The sequence below is a fragment of the Salmo salar genome, chromosome 03 (genome assembly GCF_965601325.2).
Source record: "Salmo salar chromosome 03, fSalSal1, whole genome shotgun sequence".
NCBI lineage: Eukaryota > Metazoa > Chordata > Actinopteri > Salmoniformes > Salmonidae > Salmo > Salmo salar.
Genome location: NC_138293.1, coordinates 73,251,659 through 73,277,726, shown reverse-complemented (window position 1 = coordinate 73,277,726; position 26,068 = coordinate 73,251,659). Strand labels below are relative to the sequence as shown.

General features: G+C 42.4%; 1 protein-coding gene across 3 annotated transcripts; it reads right to left on the bottom strand.

The window, feature by feature from the left end:
• Positions 1–436: 436 nt before the first annotated feature.
• On the bottom strand, positions 437–25,036 carry LOC100195297 (monocyte to macrophage differentiation-associated). Of its 3 annotated transcripts, XM_082971373.1 has the most exons (8): positions 24,442–25,036; positions 22,760–22,857; positions 13,866–13,947; positions 11,914–12,074; positions 11,351–11,425; positions 3,515–3,616; positions 3,192–3,261; positions 437–2,102 (listed from the first exon to the last, which is right to left on the bottom strand). In XM_082971373.1, the coding sequence occupies exons 2-8, from the start codon at positions 22,771–22,773 to the stop codon at positions 1,899–1,901; spliced, it is 708 nt and encodes a 235-aa protein (XP_082827499.1). In that variant the 5' UTR covers positions 22,774–22,857; positions 24,442–25,036; the 3' UTR covers positions 437–1,898.
• Positions 25,037–26,068: the final 1,032 nt, after the last annotated feature.

Below are 26,068 nucleotides of genomic sequence, written 5' to 3'. Positions count from 1 at the left end.
TAACTAGTATTTCTAAAGGAGTAAAAAACATTTACAGGTGGCTGGGTTAAGGTCAGTTGTGGCATGTTCAGGACATGGTACTAAATGAATGAAACCGCTGGTATCAACATTTCAGTGGCTTGTGTGTTTATCATCCACCTGCCAGACTGATTGATCAAAAAGCTCCCAGGCCCAGCAGCTGTCTCAAGCATCAAGGTCAGTGATTGGAAGGTCTCTTGCTGGGACTCTGTCTGGCTACCATTCTGTCCATGGAGGAAATGAGCTAAGCGGAAATGCAACTCCTTTAATGAAGGTTTGGTTTCCTACACAGAACAATGGAGAAATGTGTTTTCTGTCTGTATGAAGTGCTGTGACAAGCCCCCAGAGGTCAGCTATAGTTTCAACCTATAGATCTAGTACACATTTACAAGACATGGACAAACTGAGAAGAAAGGAACGATGTTGAGGGCATTTATTTTTCATCGACACATTAGTAACCTATTTGTTACAGAGTGAACATTGTTTTCTATATGTACAGCACCAATACACCCAATGGATAAAGTAGAGAGTTAACGAGCAGATGTGTTCCCTAAAAAAGGCCAGAATGGGATCATGTGCCAAAACAGAATATACAAATATTACAAAACATTGTGGTAAAGGGAGCAAGACATTTCAGAATGGCTACAATCCATAACAAAATCATCTGATTTCTCCACTCAGCATAGCTAACAAAATGTCAGGGAGGGGAAAAACAAAGGCATGCTCACCAAGGGCTGTACAGTGTTTTACGCAAGGAAAATTTGTGAACACCTGTTCCAAAAACTGTCTCTGGCAATTTGAGAAACAAGTGAGAAAGCTAAAAATGGATAAATCTACCAACCATTAAAAATCATTATAGGGTTGGTTGTACATGACACGTTTCTCAATCAATTCAACTTCATAGTATAATGATACTGGTCTTCATAGTTTCTCAACTGAAATGGCAAATACTCCTCAAAAGAAAGGTAGGGAATGCAGTTCCATTGAAGATCCAAAAACACATAACAGGTGAAAATTAATACAAAGAACAGAAGGGTAATTTAAGATGTGAGGAGAGTTTTTAAAATCAGGAAGTGTGTGATATAATGGAACTATTTACTATACCATAAAAGTGGCAGCAGTGATAATTTGTGCAGAAGTACAGGACATCTCAGATGTACTGTAGATACTGTATCCTTCTGGAAGTTCAGTCCAATCACAGAGACCCTTTTTTAAAAGCTATACCAACTCAAATACTCACCTTCTGAAGGCTCCATATTTGTGAGAAAGAATACAATTACACAAATCAGAGTACTTATTAAACATCATATCCAATGGTTCTTTGTGGTTCTTATCATACAAAAGTGCTTCAGAAAAATAAGACTGCACTTAGATTCTGATAAATACTGATTCAGACATTTTGTGTCCAATGTGTACTGTGCACATTTACCTCAGAGTGAAAATAACCAAGTCAATTCAATGTCCTTCCCATCTGCTTTCCAATCAATAAGATGACTGACAAAATCACTACAAATGACACATGATAGTAAGTATGGAATGTGACCGACTTTGAAGTGATACAAAACACTGATATCAATACAGCCCAAAGTATCATTATGTGTAGAAGATGAGAACAATTTCCAAATGGAAGTCAAAAGTTGATCATTTTAGTTGTTTGGGGGTTCCAACTGAATAATAGTTGTACAAAAACAGAATTACAAGTAACCTTTGTTCAGTGTGTCCAGTCAAAGAAAAACTGTTCCCTACCTGGAAACAGTAAACCTTCCAGCTGTGGTTGCATCCTCGGTGGGCAGTTGTGGGAGTCTTTATTTGCTGGTGCCCATGTCGAGAGGCACTGGAGGGCACTGTGTTTTCAGTTAGCCTACTTGACGCGGTGGGGGTCAGGCATCCCGAATAGTATTAGCAGGGGGACTCCTGTAGAGGTACTTCCAGATAGCGTAGTAGTGCACGGCTGCAGCCAGCGCCACAAACACGTGCCAGATGGCATGGGCAAACGGGATGACCCCGTCCGACTTGAAGAAGATCACGCCCAGGCAATAGATGAGTCCCCCACAGGCCAACTCGTACAGTCCATCCGTGTTGTTCTGTGGAAAATTTGGGGAACAAAATCTAATGTAAAGGACTAGAATATTATTCTCCAAGGTTCAGCATATAGTACAGTAATACAAACCCTAAAAACCTTTGGAGTCTGAGTGAACTACCACAAGAAGTCCACAAGGGGGCATAAGAAGCTAAACAACATATTCTGCTGCTCATATAGCGCAGGGATATTCAACTCTTACCCTAGGGTCCGGAGCCTGCTGGGTTTCTGTCCTACCTAATAATTAATTGTACACAGCTGGAATCCCAGGTCTAAATCAGACCCTGATTAGAGGGAAATAATGAAAAAATGCAGTGGGACTGGCTTCAAGGTCCAGAGATTAGTTTGAGGGATATAGTGGTACACAAGTGAAGGGTGGTGATGGAGGCTGTGATCACTACACCTTGGTGATGGATGCTACTGATAATGTATAGTAAGTCACTAATACACACATTAACAAATTCATTAACTTGATGTTTTTGCAAGAACACCTGATGACGGTAGGCATTACAAAGGTGCAAAACGATAGAGCACCTTAGAACAACTCCACCACTTTGCCACTATCTCCAGCACTATCCCCATTTCTAAGTTTTATAGAAAAAAATGAAGTGAAAAGTTCTACCCGATGACATCATCAAAAGTTGAACCATTTTAAAAACAGTGATTTTCAAACACTATGAGATTGATGGAGACGTGGGGAGCAAGAAAATACCTTCCCTTGGGCAAGAAACTCATTGCAGGTTTTGAAAATCACAGTTTTTCCCTTTTAAGCCTACCCTGTGATGTCGCAGAGAAGCATTTTTTAGGACCTTCTTATTTTAACCACAGATCACAGAAATGAGCTGTTTTCACATATGTAGACACTGGTTTGGTGGAATTGACAGATTCCAGATTTTCTAGGGCCATTTAAATTAAGTTATGTAAAATTGGTCATGTTTAATGCGTCTGCCAGATAGCTCAAAACAGAGTGTCAAAGCAAACAGTAAGCAGCAGATGCAAATGTTAGCAGCACTGCCACTACCGCTGTGAGTGTGGGTGGTGGCTGAGTAAGGAGATTACAGCAGAAAGTCAATATGTAAACTGAGTACGTTACCATTGATGTCACAACCAACGCAGGGAAAAAACCCATAGTCAAATAGAAGGCGAGCTCAACAACTTTATACCTAGAACAAAAAAAACACACAATAATCCATAAGACCTACTTTATCACCAGAAAAACTACAAAATTGAGAACAAAAGTGATGATGGTTAGCAGATATAACAATGGCCCTGTTCATCAGCTTCATTGTTATAGGATTCATTGAGACCGTAGTCTGTACATATCCAATTACTCCAATGAAGATTTAGTAAAATATATATATATATTTACATTGCAAAAAAGGCATCATTCAAATGCAGAAAGGTTATCATACTGACTTTTCGTGGTAGTTGAAGACGTATATTGTTCCTGCAGCAGCCATTAGCCATATAAACCAACGCATGTGAACTGCGAGTGGGCCAAGCTCACGAAGATTCAACCTGGCAGGAGAGAAAGATGATGTTCATTCCACACTTTAGCCTAGGGAAACATACCAACTACATGATCCTCATCACATACATGAGATAATTTAGAATTACTTGTGTAACCCCGGTTATATGAGAATACCAGTGACATGTGGCTCGAATTATCCAATCACACAGCGTCTGTTGAAGACAGACTGGTCGATTGGCGAATGAGGTGAGCCCCTCTTCTCCATAAAGGGAGCCACTCGCCAGCCAACTGGTCATTTTCAAGCATGCCTCTAGTCCTTGCGCTCTTGCGAACAGGGAAAAGCGGTGACACATCTCACTCATTCTCATAGAACCGGGGTTACACAAGTAACCCAACATTTTATTTCTAATACTTCTTTCGATGTGTCACTTATGGGATATGGTCAACTCCCATAACACAGACATGCTCTCTGAAGCCAGGGTAGCTCCAACAGCATCACCCCTCAGAGGCTCCGACACTGAGGGAGTATGCCCCACGAAGGTGCAGTGGCATCCAGTCGGTGAAAAACACAAACATATGAGGGGTGGCCCAACACGCTATAGCGCAAATCTCCCCTAAGAGATGCCTTAGACCAGTGCCCAAGAGGTAGCCATACCTCTAGTGGAATGAGCCCTTCCGGGCTGTAACCTTGCTATTATATTTTCCAATACAATAGCCTACACTATCTCAATATAGCCATTAATGATGTAGGGGGCCTTTGCAGGGAGGTGCCCCCCCAAAAACGCAGAGGTTGGCTGCCAGAGTGTGCAGCCTGCTTATTTGTTTTACAGGTATAGGGCAGACGGTAAAGCGGGTTAGAAAGAGAAGTATAACACCCGTCGAGGTCTGTGTGACAGGCGAGATAGCAGTCAACTGGACGTTTGGAGATCTTCCCTCGGTCCAAAAAAAGTCCTGCAATGAAGCATACGGAGCATTTAAGGAATGATCTGTGTAGGTTACACCACTTCTCCAAAAAACACATTGTCTGTTTCTCCAAACAATGGGCATGTATGTGGGGCACTGGCACTCTGGATTGTGAAAGATCTTGAGTGGCCAGCTTGTCGCATTCAGATTTATCCTCCCACGGGCTATGCTCAGAGGGTCACGGCTACTGGGTGAGGGTGCAAATCTTTCCGTATGTTAGGGTCCGTGGATCCCTTCATAACGGTGGCTACCAGGACTGGTTATAGAGCAGGAGAGTGGTCTCCGCTAACCAAGGTGCACCTGGTCATTGCGGGGGTCGAAGACCTGTTACCTTGCTCTGCTTAGAGTGGGGGTGTCAGGCCTAGGAGAGAGAAAAAGCATAGGGCATTACCCTTGAGAGGGTGTGCCGTTGCTTCCACCCCTAGTGGTGCCTAATCATAATTTAGGGGCGGGGTCTCCAAAAGACCATTATAGGGTTGACGCTTCTAACAGTGTCTTCTCGAGTCAGTCTGGATAGATGGGGAGGCCGGGTTCTCAGGGACTGGTTTAAAGTGCCAGCACGCGAGTGTCATGCTCACCCCGGGGCATAATAACCCCACTGGGGGGGAGAGGCAAAGACTGTCCCAGTTAACTAGGATACCTCGTAATGTATCGAAGGCATATGAGCATGAATGTTTCTTGCAAAACCTGCTTGATCCTCTTGGACTGCAGGTGGCAATAGGTATGGCTATACCGTGTCCCGGAGCGGGGTTCTTTGCGCGAGAGAGACCGGCCAATGGAATGACTAACGGGGCAACCCGTGTAGCCAAAAGAAAGAAGGAAACATGCTGGTTACCCAGATCCTAATCCTAAGCAATAGATCAGCTACAGGTAACTGCCAAAATAAAGGAAACACTTGAGAAAATGAGGGATACAAAGTATATTGAAAGCAGGTGCTTCCACACAGGTGTGGTTCCTGAGTTAATTAAGCAATTAACATCCCATCATGCTCATGTATAAAAATGCCCAGTTGCCCATTAGTTCATTTTCTTTGAAAGAGGGGTCTAAAAGAAGCATAGGGGGTTATATGGGAGATTCTGGAGTGCCGCCTGAGACAGTGGTTTCCACCACCATCAAAGCCTCTCGTGGAAGAATTGTGTCGCATCCCTTCAATAGAATTCCAGACACTTGCAGAAACTATGCCAAGGCACATTGAAGCTGTTCTGGCAGCTCGTGGTGGCCCAACGCCCTATTAAGACCCTTTATGTTGGTGTTTCCTTTATTTTGGCAGTTGCCTGTATGTGTCTGGTCTGTTTTGGCCCTACCCCAGAAGGGAGGGTTAGAATGAGTGAAGATCTCCTCAGCCGCTCGTTCAGAAAGAAAAGGTGGAGCTGACCTAATCTCAGACTGCACAAACCAAGCGCAGGTAAGAACGGGACAAGGAAAAAACGCCAGAGCGCGTTGGACTTGGTGTACCAGATTGCTGTCTGAGGCTCCGGGGCCCAGCAAAGGTAACCATTTCCCCCCTCTTATTTTTGGAATATGGAATACTGTACTGACTGTCCTATAGATCAACAAAAATAGTTTTCTATCAATATAGCTAAGTTGCCCAAAAAAGACTGGTCCTTAAAGTGAACCCGGGAAACCTGATTTCCTGTTTGTCCCTATGAAAACAGAAAGGTGCAAGGTTTCTCCCCTGCCTTGCTCAGTTCGTGATGGCGCCTCCAGGTGGTAGTACCGAGGAGGTGCCCACATGAGCCTGTTTTTACTGTGTTGCTAGTGCAAAAGACAGTTAGAGTCAACAATGCCGTAAGGCAAGGACAAATAAGGATGCCATGGTATAATAGCAATCTGTCATCCAGCTCCGTACGTCAGAAGAGACCGGAGGGAGAACGGACATGCTAACTTTTTCATCCCTGGCTAAAACATGAGAAGGTGCCAAGCGGAGAGTCCAAGGGGGATGGCACTCGTGGTAAGAGTGCACATCCTCCATCTTCCCATGTGAGCAATGTCACGAAAATGCGCTGTTGCAAAAGGGAGTAGTGTATACATATTTGTATATATATATTTTTTTTTACAGTAGTGCCTCACCACTGTCACGTGAGGGGGAGGGACAGCTTACGTTAAACCTGAGAGAGAGGCCATAGGCTTTGCACACTATCCTCCACTGCCACTTAGGGCTGTGACCTAGTTTGACTGGCACTTCTTGCCAGGGGGGTTAGGAGGGGGGTTAGGAGGCCAGAACCTTGCTGAGGCCGCAGAAAAGGATTGTTTGGCTTCAGGTTTGCCTTGGTTCAAGGGCTTAGCCTGGGTTTTGGCAGTCTGCTGTGTCGCTGGGGTTTAGGGCCCCTAAGGCCAGCTTGCTGCCCTGTCCTTGCTGTGAAGCTAAGTCGAGTTGCAGTGACCAACGGGCTGCCAAAGGGCCTGGTTTGCGGGGCAGGCAGAAGTTGAAGGTTTCACCTTCTTCCATACACGTCGCACTTCTCCTGCATGGCGGCGACAGCGGGCCGAACAACTCCTTGGGTATCACAGGAGCATCCAGGAGGTCCACTTTTTCTTTGTCTGTCAAGCTGGATAAGCTTAGTCAAAGAGCCCATTCTCCCACCACCGCCAGACTCATAATATGACCACAGCCTTGGATGGCATTATGGGAGGCACAGAGGTTTAGATCTGTAGCCATACAGATCTCATCCCAAGAAACTGGATTCAGAGTACCTGAATCCAGTTGCTTCCCCCACATCCTCCTGTAACTCTGCCTGGTAGGCCAACAATAAAGAGGTCACGTTAAGATCTCAGATTTAAAGGTCCAAAGCTCTGTATGTCTTATGGAAAATGGAGGCAATAAAGTGATCCATCTTTCCAGGGAGGAAAGTGCCAGTAGTGCTAGCAGCACAGCGTGTGGGGTGGAGGTGGTCAGCCAGTGACGGCTCCACCTTGGGAGGGTTGCAAAACCCAGATCATACATGTCCTTGCTAGGGAACCCCGATTCAGGATGCTGCTGGTAAGGGGCTTATTCCATGAGCTCCTAGCCTCTCTGAGGCAGGCTGTCACCGTGGGAAGCAGTTTCTTAGCGGGGCCATGCGGGATAGGAGTATTTTTCCAGAGCTGGCCAATTGATACAGAGACATCGGAACTTGAGCTACTACTAAGCTATATGGAATTATTTTAAAGAAGGTCATAACAAGGATTATTTTGCTATTTGATTTGGAATTTTTTAGTTATCAAAAAAATATATAAAAAAAAAAATAGTCCCCCCCACCAACTACGCACAATACCATTTACATTACATTTACATTTAAGTCATTTAGCAGACGCTCTTATCCAGAGCGACTTACAAATTGGTGCATTCACCTTATAATATCCAGTGGAACAACCACTTTACAATATTACTTTATCCTATCCCAGGTATTCCTTAAAGAGGTGGGGTTTCAGGGGTCTCCGGAAGGTGGTGATTGACTCCGCTGTCCTGCATACCCCATAATGACAAAGCAAAAACAAGTTTTCAGAAATGTTAGCAAATATATTAAAAATACAAAACTGAAATATAACATTTACGTAAGTATTCAGACCATGTACTCAGTACTTTGGCAGCGATTACAGCTTCGAGTCTTCTTGGGTATGATGATACAAGCTTGGCACACCTGTATTTGGGGAGTTTCTCCCATTCTTATCTGTAGAGCCTCTTAAGCTCTGTCAGGTTGGATGGGCTGCAGAACTATTTTCAGGTCTCTCCAGAGATGTTCGATCGGGTTCAAGTCCGGGCTCTGGCTGGGCCACTCAAGGACATTCGGAGCATTGTCCTGAAGCCACTCCTGCGTTGTCTTGGCTGTGTGCTTAGGGTCATTGTCCTGCTGGAAGGTGAACCTTTGCCCTTGTCTGAGGTCCTATCCTGCTCCAGAGCACTTTTCATCAAGGATCTCTCTGTACTTTGCTCCAATCATCTTTCCCTCGATCTTGACTAGTCTCCCAGTCCCTGGCGCTGAAAAACATCCCCACAGCATGATGCTGCCACCACCATGCTTCATCGTAGGGATGGTGCTAGGTTTCCTCCAGACATGACACTTGGCATTCAGGCCAAAGAGTTAAATTTTGGTTTCATCAGATGAGAGAATCTTAGTTCCCATGGTCTGAGTCCTTTACAGGCCTTTTGGCAAACTGTCATGTGCCTTTTACTGAGGAGTTGCTTCCGTCTGGCCACTCAACCATAAAGACCTAATTGGTGCAGAGATGGTTATCCTTCTGGAAGGTTGTCACATCTCCACACAGGAACTCTGGAGCTCTGTCAGAGTGACCATCGGGTTCTTGGTCACCTCCCTGACCAAGGCCCTTCTCCACCGATTGCTCAGTTTGGCTGGGAGGCCAGCTCTAGGAAGAGTCTCGGTGGACTCCAATCAAGTTGTAGAAACATCTCAAGGATGATCAATGGAAACAGGATACACCTGAGCTCAATTTCGAGTCTCATAGCAAAGTGTCTGAATACTTATGTAAATAAGGTATTGTTTTTTATACATTTGCAAGCATTTCTAAAAAACAGTTTTTGCTTTGTCATTTTTTTTAAATGTAACTAGGCAAGTCAGTTAAGAACCTGGACGACGCTGGGCTAATTGTGTGCTGCCCTATGGGACTACCAATCATGGCCGGTTGTGATACCCTGGTTCGAATCCAGGCTGTATCTGTAGTGACGCCTCTAGCACTGAGATGCAGTGCCTTAGACTGCTGCGCCACTCAGGAGCCCATTATGGGGTATTGTGTGTAGCTTGATGAGGATTTGTATTTTATTTAATCAATTTTAGAATAAGGCTGTAACGTAACAAAATGTGGAAAAAGAGTGAACACTTTTCGAATGCACTGTATATACTACATGACCAAAAGTATGTGGACACCTGCTCGTCAAACATCTCATTTCAAAATCATGGGCATTAATATGGAGTTCGTCCACCTTTTACTGCTATAACAGCCTCCACTCTTCTGGGAATGATTTCCACTAGATGTTGGAACATTGCTGCGAGGACTTGCTTCCATTCAGCCACAAGAGCATTAGTGAGGTCGGGCACTGATGTTGGGTGATTAGGCCTGGCTCGCTGTCGGCGTTCCAATTCATCCCAAAGATGTTCAATGGGGCTGAGGTCAGGGCTCAAGTTCTTCAACACCAATCTCGACAAACCGTTTCTGTTTAGACGTTGCTTTGTGCACAGGGGCATTGTCATGCTGAAACAGGAAAGGGCCTTCCCCAAACTGTTGCCACAGAGTTGGGAGCACAGAATCTTCTAGAATGGCATTGTATGCTGTAGCGTTAAGATTTCCCTTCACTGGAACGAAGGGGCCCAGCCCGAACAATGAAAAACAGCCCCAGACCATTATTCTTCCTGCAACAAACTTTAAAGTTGTCACTATGCATTCACTATGCCATGGAAACCCATTTCATGAAGCTCCCAACAAACAGTTATTTTGCTGACATTGCTTCCAGTAGCAGTTTTGACTTTGGTAGCGAGTGTTAAACAACTAGACGTTTCCACGTCACAATAACAGCACTTACAGTTGCAATTCAGTAAAGCCATTCTACTGCCAATATTTGTCTATGGAGATTGCATGGCTGTGTGGTCGATTTTATACACCTGTCAGCAACGAGTGTGGCTGAAATTGCTAAATCCACAAATTTGAAGGTGTGTCTACATACTTTTGTATATATAATTTACTTCCATACATTTTCCCGAATGCTTCAGGTGACCTTCAGACGATTCTTGTGAGGCCTGTGGGCATCCTAGAGCAAAATAACCGACATGTACGTTAGATTAGTGTGTAGCCCAAACTGTTCGGACACTACAGACAGAAGTTGGCAGATCGGCAGTACCGACTTCAGACGAGTCTCAAGATGCTTGTGGAGGTCGTAGCCAATAATAGTTTGTAACCCAAACCGTTCGGACGCTACAGACGATTTTGTGAGAAGACCGATTTTCGGGATGTCTCATGGTCTGACAAACACTGCTCTAGCTCGGTCACCTTTCAACGCCGATGCGGAAGTGTTACATAGGCGGATGCTATGGCTTGATACGCATCCAATGCAAAAAAAAAAAAAAAACATCTCTAGCTTAAACTGACAGATTTTATGAGTTTCTTTTTATTATGCTAATTCGATTTCCGCGGGGGTGAAGACATCAACATTAGGGAGTTAATACAAACGTGTAAAAGTAGATTTGAACCAGACAAGAGAGCTAGCAATAGTGCAGTGTTGCTGGTAGTAAGGCTGGTGTGGTTAGCATGCTTTGTAGTTTGCTAGCCAGTTTAGCTTAAGCATTGCGGCAGGAGCTAGACATTTGTTAGTGGTTAGTTAAAGCCTTACGGTGTGTGCTAACCTAGTTAGCCGACGCGAGGGCTAACCGAGTCTCGGTAGCCAGCCGTGTGGCACTACCTGAAAACCGGAGGCTGAACGAGTAGAAAGTGACTTCTACTCGAAGCAAAAATGTTCATTTCGGTCAGTACGCAACACTATCGACAAGAGCTGAGGTTCTAAGTTCGGCAGCGTTAACCTCACGGTTCGCCTGAGAACAGTTCACTAGAAAGACAGGAATCTAGTTGTGCTGAGGAGAGCTTTTAATGAATGCGGTAACTTCCGCAAGGTAGAGGCGTGAATGACCAGTTGGCGGGCGAGTGGCTACCTTTATGAAGGAGAGGGGCTCACCTCATTCGTCACTCTGTCTCCAACATACGCTGTGTGATTGGATACTTCGAGCTTGCGATCCGCCCCTTAGGTGCATCCCATAAGTGACATATGGAAATTGGTATTAGAAATACAACTTACCATGGTGTGTAGGAGGCAGCGATGAAGAAATAGAACTTACCATGGTGTGTAGGAGGCAGCGATGAAGAAATAGATGACCACTCTATCACACATATGAAAGCAGTGCTCCACAGACCTAGAATCAAGACCAAGCATTCAGTATTTCTCTCTTTGGCCTTTGATTGCGTCTGCCCACTCATACCTAGTATGCAATTAAAATTATTATGTGCTGGGTGCTGTATAATATAACTCAGGTAGTCAGACCGGTTGCTGTAATCGGTTGCTGGACTTTCATTTTTACCAACACATGGCTAACCTTTGTTTAACCAGCTAAACAGCTGCTCTTAGCGAAAATGAGTTTGGAGTTACCTTTCTAACTAATAGGCTATGAGTTTACACTTCCTCTTTCAATTATAATGTGGGGAGGTCAAAATAATCAAACAAATCTATTCATTTAAAAATGTTGATTACTTCTCCTTTCCATTCACCTGATAAGACATGTAAAATTTTATTTTTGCTAACTTATGATGGGGTCCCTGGGTCACCGTTTTGCCTGGGAGGGAGTCCCTTGGCAAGAAAAGGTTGAAGACCCCTGGTCTAGCGAACATTCCTCTGCCTCCTCACCTCATGTGGCTCTTCTTCCAGGTGATGATGTGGAACACTGTGGAGACCAGGAAGAGGGCACACAGGCCCATGCCGTACACCCAGGCTGTGATCTTCTCCCAGCGGTCATCTGAGAGCCGGTGCAGCAGGGCCATGCCCACAATGGCTGGTACGATGAGTAGCTGCAGGGTACAGACAAAGGGTGACAGATTAACATTACCAACTGTTGAAAACTATCCTTGTAACATACACTCAGTGTAGTCTACAATGATAGTGTTTTTGGTCAAATGCGTTTTCTCCATAACCCTATCAGCACCAGGTAGAATTCTGTCGATAGAATTAAGCATGGGAAAAAGAGCAATTGAGGTCTGACATTTGAAAACCTGTCTTTGTACAGTCGTGGCCAAAGGTTTTGAGAATAACACAAATATGAATTTTCAAAGTCTGCTGCCTCAGTTTGATATGATGGCAATTTGCATATACTCCAGAATGTTATGAAGAGTGATCAGATTAATTGCAAAGTCCCTCTTTGCCATGCAAATGAACTGAATCCCCCCAAAATATTTCTACTGCATTTCAGCCCTGCCACAAAAGGATCAGCTGACATGTCAATGATTCTCTCATTAACACAGGTGTGAGTGTTGAAGAGGACAAGGCTGGAGATCACTCTGTCATGCTGATTGAGTTCGAATAACAGACTGGAATCTTCAAAAGGAGGGTGGTGCTTGGAATCATTGTTCTTCCTCTGTCAATCACGGTTACCTGCAAGGAAACACGTGCCGTCATCATTGCTTTGCACAAAAAGGGCTTCACAGGCAAGGATATTGCTGCCAGTAAGATTGCACCTAAATCAACCATTTATCGGCTCATCAACAACTTCAAGGAGAGCGGTTCAATTGTTGTGAAGAAGGCTTCAGGGCGCCCAAGAAAGTCCAGCAAGCGCCAGGACCGTCTCCTAAAGTTGATTCAGCTACGGGATCGGTGCACCATCAGTGCAGAGCTTGCTCAGGAATGGCAGCAGGCAGGTGTGAGTGCATCTGCACGCACAGTGAGGCGAAGACTTTTGGAGGACGGCCTGGTGTCAAGAAGGGCAGCAAAGAAGCCACTTCTCTCCAGGAAAAACATCAGGGACAGACTGATATTCTGCAAAAGGTACAGGGATTGGACTGCTGAGGACTGGGGTAAAGTCATTGACTCTGATGAATCCTCTTTCCGATTGTTTGGGGCATCTGGAAAAAAGCTTGTCCGGAGAAGACAAGGTAAGAGTTACCATCAGTCCTGTGTCATGCCAACAGTAAAGCATCCTTAGACCATTCATGTGTGGGGTTGCTTCTCAGCCAAGGGAGTGGGCTCACTCACAATTTTGCCAAAGAAAACAGCCATGAATAAAAGAAATGGTACCAACACATCCTCCGAGAGCAACTTCTTCCAACCATCCAGGAACAGTTTGGTGACGAACAATGCCTTTTCCAGCATGATCGAGCACCTTGCCATAAGGCAAAAGTGATAACTAAGTGGCTCGGGGAACAAAACATCGATATTTTGGGATCATGGCCAGGAAACTCCCCAGACCTTAATCCCATTGAGAACTTGTGGTCAATCCTCAAGAGGCGGGTGGACAAACAAAACCCCACAAATTCTGACAAACTCCAAGCATTGATTATGCAAGAATGGGCTGCCATCAGTCAGGATGTGGCCCAGAAGTTAATTGACAGCATGCCAGGGCAGATTGCAGAGGTCTTGAAAAAGACCAACACTGCAAATATTGACTCTTTGCATCAACTTCATGTAATTGTCAGTAAAAGCCTTTGACACTTATGAAATGCTTGTAATTATACTTCAGTATTCCATAGTAACATCTGACAAAAATATCTAAAGACACTGAAGCAGCAAACTTTGTGGAAATGAATGTGTCATTCCCAAAACCTTTGGCCACGACTGTACAGTAGGCCTACACTTAGAGGTGAACTCACCGCGTGAGTATAGCAGTTTGCAGCATGCTCATAACAGGTGGGCTGGTAGCGGCAGTTAGCAGAGGCCCGCCTGTTCATGAACCTGAAACATACAGCAACATGCAGCAAGTGTTAGTGGGGCAGGTAGTGGGCAGGACTAGGGGCTGTTACAATACTGGTGTTAGAGGTTATCCTGATTCAGGGCTGTTCCCACAATGTTTCTGGGTTGTTCATGCAACAGTATGCCATGCCAATTGAAGGAAACAGGAAAATAACACAAGAAGACAAGAAACTGACATACAGTACATCTCAAAGAAAAATAGCATATAACTAACACAAGAAGACATTCACATTTTAGTGATTGAACAATGAACAAAGAAAAAAAGAAAAGTTGTTTAGTTTCAGGTCATTTCCATGTAAAAGAACCCATCAGCACCAACCTGAAGTTTATAGGAGCATATAACATTTTGTTCCAAATGAAAGCTAAGAGTCTGTATTTAAAAAAAAAATTAAGACATAGATACATTTTTCAACCATTTTAAATGCTAAAAATGTGGAATATGCAAAGGCTTTGATTTCTGGTCACCGAGATGAAAGTAGAGTTCAGTACAGTAGAGCACATGAGTAGAGTACCATATAATGTAATATACTCTTCTGGACTGAACTATACTGTGCTGTATTGAACTATATACTCTACTGCACTATACTTTTATTTACTGTACTGTGATGTCCAAACCTGTGAAACATAGACATCTATGATTGGTAGAGATTTGGTCTGGTCTGGACCAACCACATTTGGTCAAGTATGGAGACAGAGCTCATTAGGGTTAAATATTACATTTTTCTACCTTTGCATAGGACACATCACCACGAAGAGAATGATATTCATAATTATACATTTCTGTATAGTACAGACCCATGATGTTAATCTGTTACAGTCCTTCTGTTACCGGGTATTGATCCACTTCACTTAGTGTAGTTCAATAACCAAAATAGATTTGTTCATACTCAAGGTGTCATATCATAGCTGACACCTAATTCTTAATGCAATCATCTTTGAATCTTAATTCGAAGTACTTACTCAATAGAGTTTTTGAAAAACGTGGTCACATAAAAAACGGAGGGAGATTTTACTGTCATACTGTTACCAAACTTTGCATCTGCACTGTTCCTCAAATAAGTATTTTGTAAAATGAACAGTGGCAATTGTTAAAACTATAATTTTGCATATAGGTGTATGTTTTTTTAAACTTTGCGATCAATCGTTTTTGTTTGCCACACATTTTAAAAGTGAGTCTCAGCGTCACCCTGATAACATGGAATTACCCTTCATCAAGGACATATACCCATTATTTACAAAGCCATGATTGGACAATTATGGCGACTTGTTTTACCGGATTCCATTTCCCTGTGCTATATCGCATTTCCTGGTGGGAAACATTGTACCTAGTAGGCTATAGTACTGCATGCTACAATAACCATGTTTCTGCTTCATTCATGGCTACAAACAAACTATCCATCTAAGAATAAGGCTCAGTAAATGCCAATAGCTAGGTTCACTTACGTTAACAAGACCACTTGCCTGAACAAATGAACGCCAGCTATCTATAGCTAAATTCATCATAATGCAAACATTGGAACACTGCCACATTTTCAGCTAACCCACCTTTGAAGGCTGTTCACTCTCTTCATATCAATGCCTTCACGCAAAACGAAGGGAGGAAATCACGAAGCAAGATTTAGCTAGCGAGCTACAGTCAAAAATAGGAAATCAGCAAGCTAGCCAAATGGGAAATTATAAAGCTAGCCAAAACAAGAGAAAGTGAAGGCCCAGCTAACGTCATCAACTAATCAGTCATCTGTACACATAATACGATACCCCCAGTCCAAATCAATACATCAAGACACTATTTTAGCATTTCCCTTAATACCATTGTGCTGCAAATATAAACTAGCTTCAATCGATGACATTAATACAATCATTTAGCAAAGACATATCCTCCTGACACTTGTGTCCCCTTGTAGACACCGGCGTTGTTCCCTTTTTCACGATTGAATTGTATTTAGTTCATGCAAAGAGATTTTGACTGACGGATGCTTCAACCAATAATAGCACTAAAAGCGTAGGACATCATCTGACCAATCAAAGATCTGATGACAGTATGGGTAGCTGGAGGAGGTCTCAAAATCTGTCACACCATGATAGACAGATGTAACAGTAGTAGTTACTTTTGTTTTTCAACCAGCAACCCTGGGTTTCCACTAGTTACTACAACCCTAAAGTTAAAATGCTTTATCGGAAAAAAATTCATAAGAACCAAAAGTTGCTGTTTGGTCTTAAATTAAGGTTCGGGTTTAGGCATACGGTTAGAAGTGAGGTTAATGTTAGCGTTAGTTTTTAAATCAGATTTTAATTTCAAGAAGAGAAGTTGTATAAATTGCCGGGGTTTATGACCTTGTGGGTGTGGCAACTTGTGACGAAAACCTGAATGTGCATAACAAAAAAAATTGTATTCTGTTCAGAGTCCAATATCATGTCCTGTGTCATGAATGAATCATTTATTTTTCCAAATTCAGCCATTTAGTATTGACTTTTTATCTCAGTGTCAATAAACTTGAGCAAATAAACTGATATTACATCATAGGCCTGTTTCAACAGATGCATACTTGCATGCAAAGAGATTAGTTCACAGTGTTATCAGATGCAAATATGTCCCTATGGGTAATTGTGTTGTGCTGTGTGTGGACAGGACACAAAATAATGTGCTGCTAGCCTATGTTGAATTGCACATCAGCAAGGTATCTGATGAGCACTCTCTAACCCATAGAGTTACATAACAGTGACAGTAATGTAACTGGATCATTCAGGAACAGCATTAGATAACACAACACATAGCTGTTTACATAAGACATTAAGTGCGATATGCAGGCTTAATGAGTTTCAGACTGACAAATGCCTGCAGTTTTTTTGTCTTTGGGCTATTACAACCAGAGTGAAACATAAGCCCATACTGACTCAACTTCAACGCAGTGGCATTGCAAAATACCTTTCAGAACCATTAATAACCAGCACATTTATGCATGAGAAGATAACATTCCCAAATGTATCCATTTTAAATGTTTGCATTGGTAAACTCAGAATAAGATGTATAATCAACCCCTTAAAGAAAGATTTCACATGTTATATTTGGACAGACGGGTAAGCCTCTAAGTATGAATTAATCTCTCTGGTTTTATATGTTGTGATGCCAAAGGATTACAAAAGTAGCCCTAGCCTAATGTGTATTGTAGTTCATGAAAGTAAAATCCACTTTTTGCACAAGATCCTATCCCTAGGGTACACCATGCACCGGACAGTTCAAATGTGGTGGTTTATCCAGCCCAGGAGGAGCTCATGGTTTACGAGCTGTGGAAGTACAGCTGGGATGGTGGGTGGCAGGCAGGCAGGGTTTTTAAGAATGACATTAGCAGAGACAACGGGAGGATGCGAGCAGCCATATGTTAGGGTTTAGCGTTTCCTTGTTCTTGCTGGAAGGCTGCAGTTCCCCCATGGTGCCATGCTAACACCCCTAATGCGATACAGGACTGAGACATGGAGGTTGGCATTCTGTCATACAAACACAGGGTTTAGCAGCTCAGCATAGTGTCCCTGTGTTTGTAAATATGCTAGAAAACAGTGTTTAGCTCATTCTATTTCTGACACTGTTACATGTTAGAGGCACATGCAGAGTTCATCAGTTACACCACTCTGCTCACAGTCAATAACCTGAAGACCAATTTCATTTACTCCACTAGCCACAACGGCAGTGCAAGTGGAAGAGCTCATGTTACAGAGGAAGTGCGGTTAAAGGTCCCTCAGGTCAGGTATTATGTTAAGCATCTGACAAGAATCACCCTCTGTGTTACAATATGGCTACACATACTGTAAAGGCTGTGTGTGACCTATTTTCATTGATTGCTTTTAAACACGCAAAGCTTGCCGAACAAAGCCCTCTGCAAGGATGTAAAAGCTCTCTACACCATGTAGATCAACAGTACTAAACAATGTTCCATACTGCCCAACAGCAATGTACTGTACTGTACATGCACACAGCAGGCCATGCTGTTAATATGACATCTTTAGTGGCTACTGTAAGACAGACACTGGTGGGACTACCCACAGGATAACAGAGGCTTTGTGAAGACACGTGATGCCAGGGTTAAACAGCTCTGTAATTGGTTTACTGTTTCATGCTGGAATGCAGTACCTCTAAAAAAGGAAGACATGGGAATCCCAATACTGTGGATTACAATAGGCCGTAAACACCTCTAGGAAAAGCCACGGAATATTCCCATCCTCACATTTAGAATAACAACAACGCTAATTCTGTCTGACAAAGATGACAAGAAATGTAAAGGTGTGATATTCAGATGCTTGATGAATCAATGTTGTCAATGTGAAAAGGCTAAACATCTAAATACATAGCTGTGCCCTTCGAGGTTTCAGTAAAGAGATGGAAATAAAATGGCTGCTATTTGCAATTCATGGCATGGTGGATATATTAGTGTATGTTATAGCCATGCTGTCAATGCCCATTTCAATCAATAAATCAAACTGCTGTAAAGTAAGATAGAGCCTGTGTTGTGTCCCAGCCTCAACAGAGTTCAGAATTGATCTAGCAGCTAACAAGCTGAGTATGGCGTGTTTTTAACCTGTAAAGCACATTTCCCCCTGTAGCAAAGGATTACTGGTGTAGTGTCTGCATAGAGACATGACAGCCGGCCTGCACCCAGCTAATACATTGGTGCAACATTGATCTTCACTGTTGACAAAAATACTGCAAGCATTTTCAGATATTTAGAACATTTGAATGTATGTTCACATTAGACCTTAGGAGCCCCATTGTCCTGCAACATGTTGCCTTTTCTAAATGGTACAATTATTTGTTCCCATACAGTATATTCTTAGACGGGATTCCGTGGTATTCTATCTTAGTGGTAATTATTTTTACATCTTAATACTCAGCAGAACATGATCCTTTCAGATTGCTAGTTTCTCATCAGTTGGAATCTCTTGATTCCAGCTTTTGGGAAATACATTTTCCCAAGTAAATTTCTTCAAGAATATAAGTGTCTCTCTCTGTCAATAACTGATAAAGAGATGGTGTGATTCCCTAGGTGTTGATGCTGTTGTACTGTAATCTTCTGTTGGTACTGTAGGTGTTGATGTTGTTGTACTGTAATCTTCTGTTGGTACTGTAGGTGTTGATGTTGTTGTACTGTAATCTTCTGTTGGTACTGTAGGTGTTGATGTTGTTGTACTGTAATCTTCTGTTGGTACTGTAGGTGTTGATGTTGTTGTACTGTAATCTTCTGTTGGTACTGTAGGTGTTGATGTTGTTGTACTGTAATCTTCTGTTGGTACTGTAGGTGTTGATGTTGTTGTACTGTAATCTTCTATTGGTACTGTAGGTGTTGATGTTGTTGTACTGTAATCTTCTGTTGGTACTGTAGGTGTTGATGTTGTTGTACTGTAATCTTCTGTTGGTACTGTAGGTGTTGATGCTGTTGTACTGTAATCTTCTGTTGGTACTGTAGGTGTTGATGTTGCTGTACTGTAATCTTCTGTTGGTACTGTAGGTGTTGATGCTGTTGTACTGTAATCTTCTGTTGGTACTGTAGGTGTTGATGCTGTTGTACTGTAATCTTCTGTTGGTACTGTAGGTGTTGATGCTGTTGTACTGTAATCTTCTGTTGGTACTGTAGGTGTTGATGCTGTTGTACTGTAATCTTCTGTTGGTACTGTAGGTGTTGATGTTGTTGTACTGTAATCTTCTGTTGGTACTGTAGGTGTTGATGTTGTTGTACTGTAATCTTCTGTTGGTACTGTAGGTGTTGATGCTGTTGTACTGTAATCTTCTGTTGGTACTGTAGGTGTTGATGTTGTTGTACTGTAATCTTCTGTTGGTACTGTAGGTGTTGATGCTGTTGTACTGTAATCTTCTGTTGGTACTGTAGGTGTTGATGTTGTTGTACTGTAATCTTCTGTTGGTACTGTAGGTGTTGATGCTGTTGTACTGTAATCTTCTGTTGGTACTGTAGGTGTTGATGCTGTTGTACTGTAATCTTCTGTTGGTACTGTAGGTGTTGATGCTGTTGTACTGTAATCTTCTGTTGGTACTGTAGGTGTTGATGCTGTTGTACTGTAATCTTCTGTTGGTACTGTAGGTGTTGATGTTGTACTGTAATCTTCTATTGGTACTGTAGGTGTTGATGTTGTTGTACTGTAATCTTCTGTTGGTACTGTAGGTGTTGATGTTGTTGTACTGTAATCTTCTGTTGGTACTGTAGGTGTTGATGCTGTTGTACTGTAATCTTCTGTTGGTACTGTAGGTGTTGATGCTGTTGTACTGTAATCTTCTGTTGGTACTGTAGGTGTTGATGTTGCTGTACTGTAATCTTCTGTTGGTACTGTAGGTGTTGATGCTGTTGTACTGTAATCTTCTGTTGGTACTGTAGGTGTTGATGCTGTTGTACTGTAATCTTCTGTTGGTACTGTAGGTGTTGATGCTGTTGTACTGTAATCTTCTGTTGGTACTGTAGGTGTTGATGCTGTTGTACTGTAATCTTCTGTTGGTACTGTAGGTGTTGATGCTGTTGTACTGTAATCTTCTGTTGGTACTGTAGGTGTTGATGCTGTTGTACTGTAATCTTCTGTTGGTACTGTAGGTGTTGATGCTGTTGTACTGTAATCTTCTGTTGGTACTGTAGGTGTTGATGTTGTTGTACTGTAATCTTCTGTTGGTACTGTAGGTGTTGATGCTGTTGTACTGTAATCTTCTGTTGGTACTGTAGGTGTTGATGTTGTTGTACTGTAATCTTCTGTTGGTACTGTAGGTGTTGATGCTGTTGTACTGTAATCTTCTGTTGGTACTGTAGGTGTTGATGTTGTTGTACTGTAATCTTCTGTTGGTACTGTAGGTGTTGATGCTGTTGTACTGTAATCTTCTGTTGGTACTGTAGGTGTTGATGCTGTTGTACTGTAATCTTCTGTTGGTACTGTAGGTGTTGATGCTGTTGTACTGTAATCTTCTGTTGGTACTGTAGGTGTTGATGCTGTTGTACTGTAATCTTCTGTTGGTACTGTAGGTGTTGATGCTGTTGTACTGTAATCTTCTGTTGGTACTGTAGGTGTTGATGTTGTACTGTAATCTTCTATTGGTACTGTAGGTGTTGATGTTGTTGTACTGTAATCTTCTGTTGGTACTGTAGGTGTTGATGTTGTTGTACTGTAATCTTCTGTTGGTACTGTAGGTGTTGATGCTGTTGTACTGTAATCTTCTGTTGGTACTGTAGGTGTTGATGCTGTTGTACTGTAATCTTCTGTTGGTACTGTAGGTGTTGATGTTGCTGTACTGTAATCTTCTGTTGGTACTGTAGGTGTTGATGCTGTTGTACTGTAATCTTCTGTTGGTACTGTAGGTGTTGATGCTGTTGTACTGTAATCTTCTGTTGGTACTGTAGGTGTTGATGCTGTTGTACTGTAATCTTCTGTTGGTACTGTAGGTGTTGATGCTGTTGTACTGTAATCTTCTGTTGGTACTGTAGGTGTTGATGCTGTTGTACTGTAATCTTCTGTTGGTACTGTAGGTGTTGATGTTGTTGTACTGTAATCTTCTGTTGGTACTGTAGGTGTTGATGTTGTTGTACTGTAATCTTCTGTTGGTACTGTAGGTGTTGATGTTGCTGTACTGTAATCTTCTGTTGGTACTGTAGGTGTTGATGCTGTTGTACTGTAATCTTCTGTTGGTACTGTAGGTGTTGATGTTGTTGTACTGTAATCTTCTGTTGGTACTGTAGGTGTTGATGCTGTTGTACTGTAATCTTCTGTTGGTACTGTAGGTGTTGATGTTGTTGTACTGTAATCTTCTGTTGGTACTGTAGGTGTTGATGCTGTTGTACTGTAATCTTCTGTTGGTACTGTAGGTGTTGATGCTGTTGTACTGTAATCTTCTGTTGGTACTGTAGGTGTTGATGTTGTTGTACTGTAATCTTCTGTTGGTACTGTAGGTGTTGATGTTGCTGTACTGTAATCTTCTGTTGGTACTGTAGGTGTTGATGCTGTTGTACTGTAATCTTCTGTTGGTACTGTAGGTGTTGATGTTGTTGTACTGTAATCTTCTGTTGGTACTGTAGGTGTTGATGTTGTTGTACTGTAATCTTCTGTTGGTACTGTAGGTGTTGATGTTGTTGTACTGTAATCTTCTGTTGGTACTGTAGGTGTTGATGTTGTACTGTAATCTTCTATTGGTACTGTAGGTGTTTATGCTGTTGTACTGTAATCTTCTGTTGGTACTGTAGGTGTTGATGTTGTTGTACTGTAATCTTCTGTTGGTACTGTAGGTGTTGATGTTGTTGTACTGTAATCTTCTGTTGGTACTGTAGGTGTTGATGTTGTACTGTAATCTTCTATTGGTACTGTAGGTGTTTATGTTGCTGTACTGTAATCTTCTGTTGGTACTGTAGGTGTTGATGTTGATGTTGTACTGTAATCAAGCTATTGGAGCTGCTTTGCCAGGTGTGTCAGCTCAGGGCAAGATGCATACATGTAGCATTTGTAAGTATAAGGACTAAAACAGCTTAATTTGTTTATGCTCCAGGTAAGACGGCATAGGCAAAGTTATTTCGGTGTGTACAGGTGCTAGTTTTGGCAGTGACTACTACGGGTTTCCGTCACACCTTCGAGTGAATGTATGATTACTGGCGTTTAATTATATTACATGCAAGGGCTTAATTCAGTTTATAGCCTCAGCTTGCACTCTCTTTTAGAGATCCTAATTCAAGCAGATTGACACAATATACTGTAGTCGTTCAATGGAGTCTGTGATGGCCTAGTGAATTTCGGGAGGGGAATGTATGGTCACGACAATTCATACCTGCGAGTCCTCATGAGGTCTGCATTGTGGATGCCTTCTCCCCTTTCAGCATTAGGACAACATAACAAAAGACAGACCCTCTCTAGCGTCTCATATACCTATAACACAGATGCCAAATGGAAACACTGCCAGTCAGAATAAAAGAGGAAACACATTGGAATCAGACAACATCAAGTCAAGGAATCTGTGCATAGATTTGGCTATTTAGTGAATCATATACTGCACATTAGGCAAAGTCAGGACTCAGGACCTACAGTAACAGCCCTGCGTCACATCAATAAATATCTATGGGACTTTGCTCGTTTCACGTGTACACTGCAGAGCTGCACTACATTATGACTGGTGTGGGGCTAGGGAATACAATGTTCCCATCGTATCTGTGTCACGAGAGATACAGGTTTATCCGGGCAATGCATGGTGTGCTCTCTGTATCACCAACAAGGGAAGTGCCCTGGGCAGTCTGGACCCTACAGTCAGGAAATAGCCATGCGTGTGCTGCGGACACCTTTATCAGTATTAGATACTGCAGCTCTTTATTGGAACAGTCCATGTAATATTTACATGCACTGATAGGATTCAGCAATTATCAAAGTAAAACACTATTTAGAAAGTATGTTTATTTTTGCTTGATGATAGGAGTAGTCTGTATCAAGCGTCTGTAGTTTCATTATTCATAAGGGAACATTTGTACAGGAAGCTACTACTCATACAGGGAAATTATACAAAACAATAAGCACTTCAGAAAATGTACACGGTATGCAATATTGATTGATTGATGTGTTACTCTGACCATTTGTATCTTCAATACAGCTTAACAGTTAACTGTATATAAACCGTTACATAGCATTTGTTAGTGTATTTATTTACATGTATCAACTTGTGTTGGCTGAATCAAATCACATGTCTTCACCTCAAAGGGTTAGCAGGTACACATCTGAAATGGGCTCCATAAATAACCTGTTTCTCATGGTGGGTGGGAGAGCGATTAAAGAAGCAAGTCTCAAAATAGCAGAATAATCTGGGCCTCACAGGTCATGACCATGGTTGGACAGCACTTGGCTGAACTGTGGTTGGTTACTTCATAGAGACTCAACACTGTCAAGTTATGTAATTGGCTAATGGCTACCTTAGTTTGCCCAACATTTCCTCGTATTGTTTATAGGCAATCTCCTAATCTGAAAATGCCAGGGCACACTTTGTAATACACTCGTCCTGAGTCCTGATTGAAATAGGGCAACAAGTCTGTCATCGATGAAAACATTACACTAGCAGAGCATCATACAAATGTCTGTCAAGTAACATTTGACAAAGTAGTGAAGCAAGATGACAATGAACGCTCACTGAGAGGGGACAGACCTGTCTCTCTTTAAAAATGAAAAATGATAACTGGTAATACTTTGTATCAAATTTAAACACTGAGGCATTCTGTGATGTAATAAATAGTTGAGCTACGTGCAAAGATAAGGTTTGAAAACTGCAACCATTTTCCAGTCAATTGCATTTCCCTTTCATGTCGTGTAACACAAACCACTGTTAATAGTACAGCTCCTGAATTCCATGTTGATTATCAGTTGTGACATTTCTTCTTTTAGAACAGGCTGTAGGCTTCTGTGATCCACCAGAGCTTTCTAAAAGACGGATTTCATGTGCATCAACACTGCACACACATGCCTCTCTCTTACCGTCTCAGACTGGTCTTCTGCAGGTCCAATCCTAGCATTGTCCTGGCCACCAGGGAAAAATACAGTCTAAAAAATAAATGTGGAAACAGATTTAAAAAAACATATATGTACAAAAGTTTATCCCGCTGCGATTATTCCAATAGGTGGTGGACTGAGTTATTCAGCACCGCAGTAGTCCTTCTAGAATCTAGACCATGGTGCTCTTCTTCTCCCTGAAGTCTGGACTGGGCTGAGGCTCATATGAGGTGACCATATTGGTCTGGTCCCAGCGTTGATGTTGTGGAGAAGGGGTGGTCTGCTGCATTACCACCAGTCTGATGGGGGATTGGGTAGGCACAGGGTCCGGCGCGTACTCCTTGGTTGGATCCTTGCCCCGGCAGTCATACATTATACAAGATATCAGGAACACCAGAAGCAAGATAACATAGCTGGCGATAAGGATGCAGAGGTTCAAAGTGACAGGATCAATCTCCGAGAAGTTTTCCTTAAAGCCCATGGTAGCTGCCTCATACTGTGTGGCCCACAGGCCAAGAAGAAACAGCTGGTGGATGGGACGGAGAATGGAAGACGGCCTTCAGTGGAGCTGGAATCACTAAACTAGCAAGTGACAGCAGGGCTTTCTCTCTATCCTCGTCAATCTATCCTTGTCAATCTCTCTCTCTCTCTCTCTCTCTCTCTCTCTCTCTCAGATCACAGTGGATATGTGGCTTTGTGGTAAAAATACTTTAATCCATGCCATTCCTCCAACCTTGAATTTCTGTGATCAATGATTAAAGCTGCTCTGTTTAATAACTTAAGCCTCAGTTGTAATTTCAACAACTGAATCCCGTATAGGATTCTGCCCTTTTAAAAAGGCCATTTTTGAAAGCCTGTGTTATATCACCAGAATCTGTTTATCAAGGGCATATTAATGTCGAAACAGCACGGATTTAGAGAATTAACAGAAAAAGCACGGTGGGGACAGACAGTCTGTCGTTAGTATGAACGTGTGTATGACGCATTTACGAGTACTGTGTTCTGTGTGTCGGTCTCTGTGTGTGTGTTGTGTGTGTATGTGTGAATGTGTGTGTGTGTAATCTTAATCTTGATTGTGAGTGGGGATTGAGAGAGGGAGCCATCTGGCTAAATAGAGACCCGAGAAAGCGACTTAAAAAGCTACTCAGATGTGAAAGAGGGGTCTTTGACTTTCATATTTTCAATGTTAAATATCAATGCAGGCATATTTATTGTGGTAAATATGTGTGATCAGTACTCTTCTGTTCACTGTGTGTAGCAGAGGATTGACACAGTCGTTGTAGGCTGCCGCAGCAGAGATATCAGAGGGCGGATTAACGGAATTGAAAGCGTTCCTATGAGGTCAATAATCTGTGCTGACGCATGTCAATTAAGGCAGTGCCATTTTTCATTTTCAAATACACATGCTCTGTGGAAGAGAACTTCCACCACAAGGACATTTCTTTACCATATATATTTACTGATATATTTTTACTGAGTGAAGCTAATGTTGTTCCTGTGGTATGGTTTTCATCCTTTTGCTTTCAAGCGAGAGGGTTAGATGAGCAGCAGAGGGCAGTCATCGTTGTCAATATGAGCTGTGCAGTAGGAACAGCACCATCTATAGGATGAT

What these genes read in the sequence shown, in the direction of transcription:
- LOC100195297 (XM_082971372.1), bottom strand. Translation starts at nt 24,479, where the DNA reads ATGCTAGGATTGGACCTGCAGAAGACCAGTCTGAGACG. An exon ending in CAAACTGCTATACTCACGCG is followed by an intron (nt 12,075 to 13,865) that starts GTGAGTTCACCT and finishes TGTACCCTGCAG; the next exon opens with CTACTCATCGTACCAGCCAT. An exon ending in GTCTTCAACTACCACGAAAA is followed by an intron (nt 3,262 to 3,514) that starts GTCAGTATGATA and finishes TTTTTGTTCTAG; the next exon opens with GTATAAAGTTGTTGAGCTCG.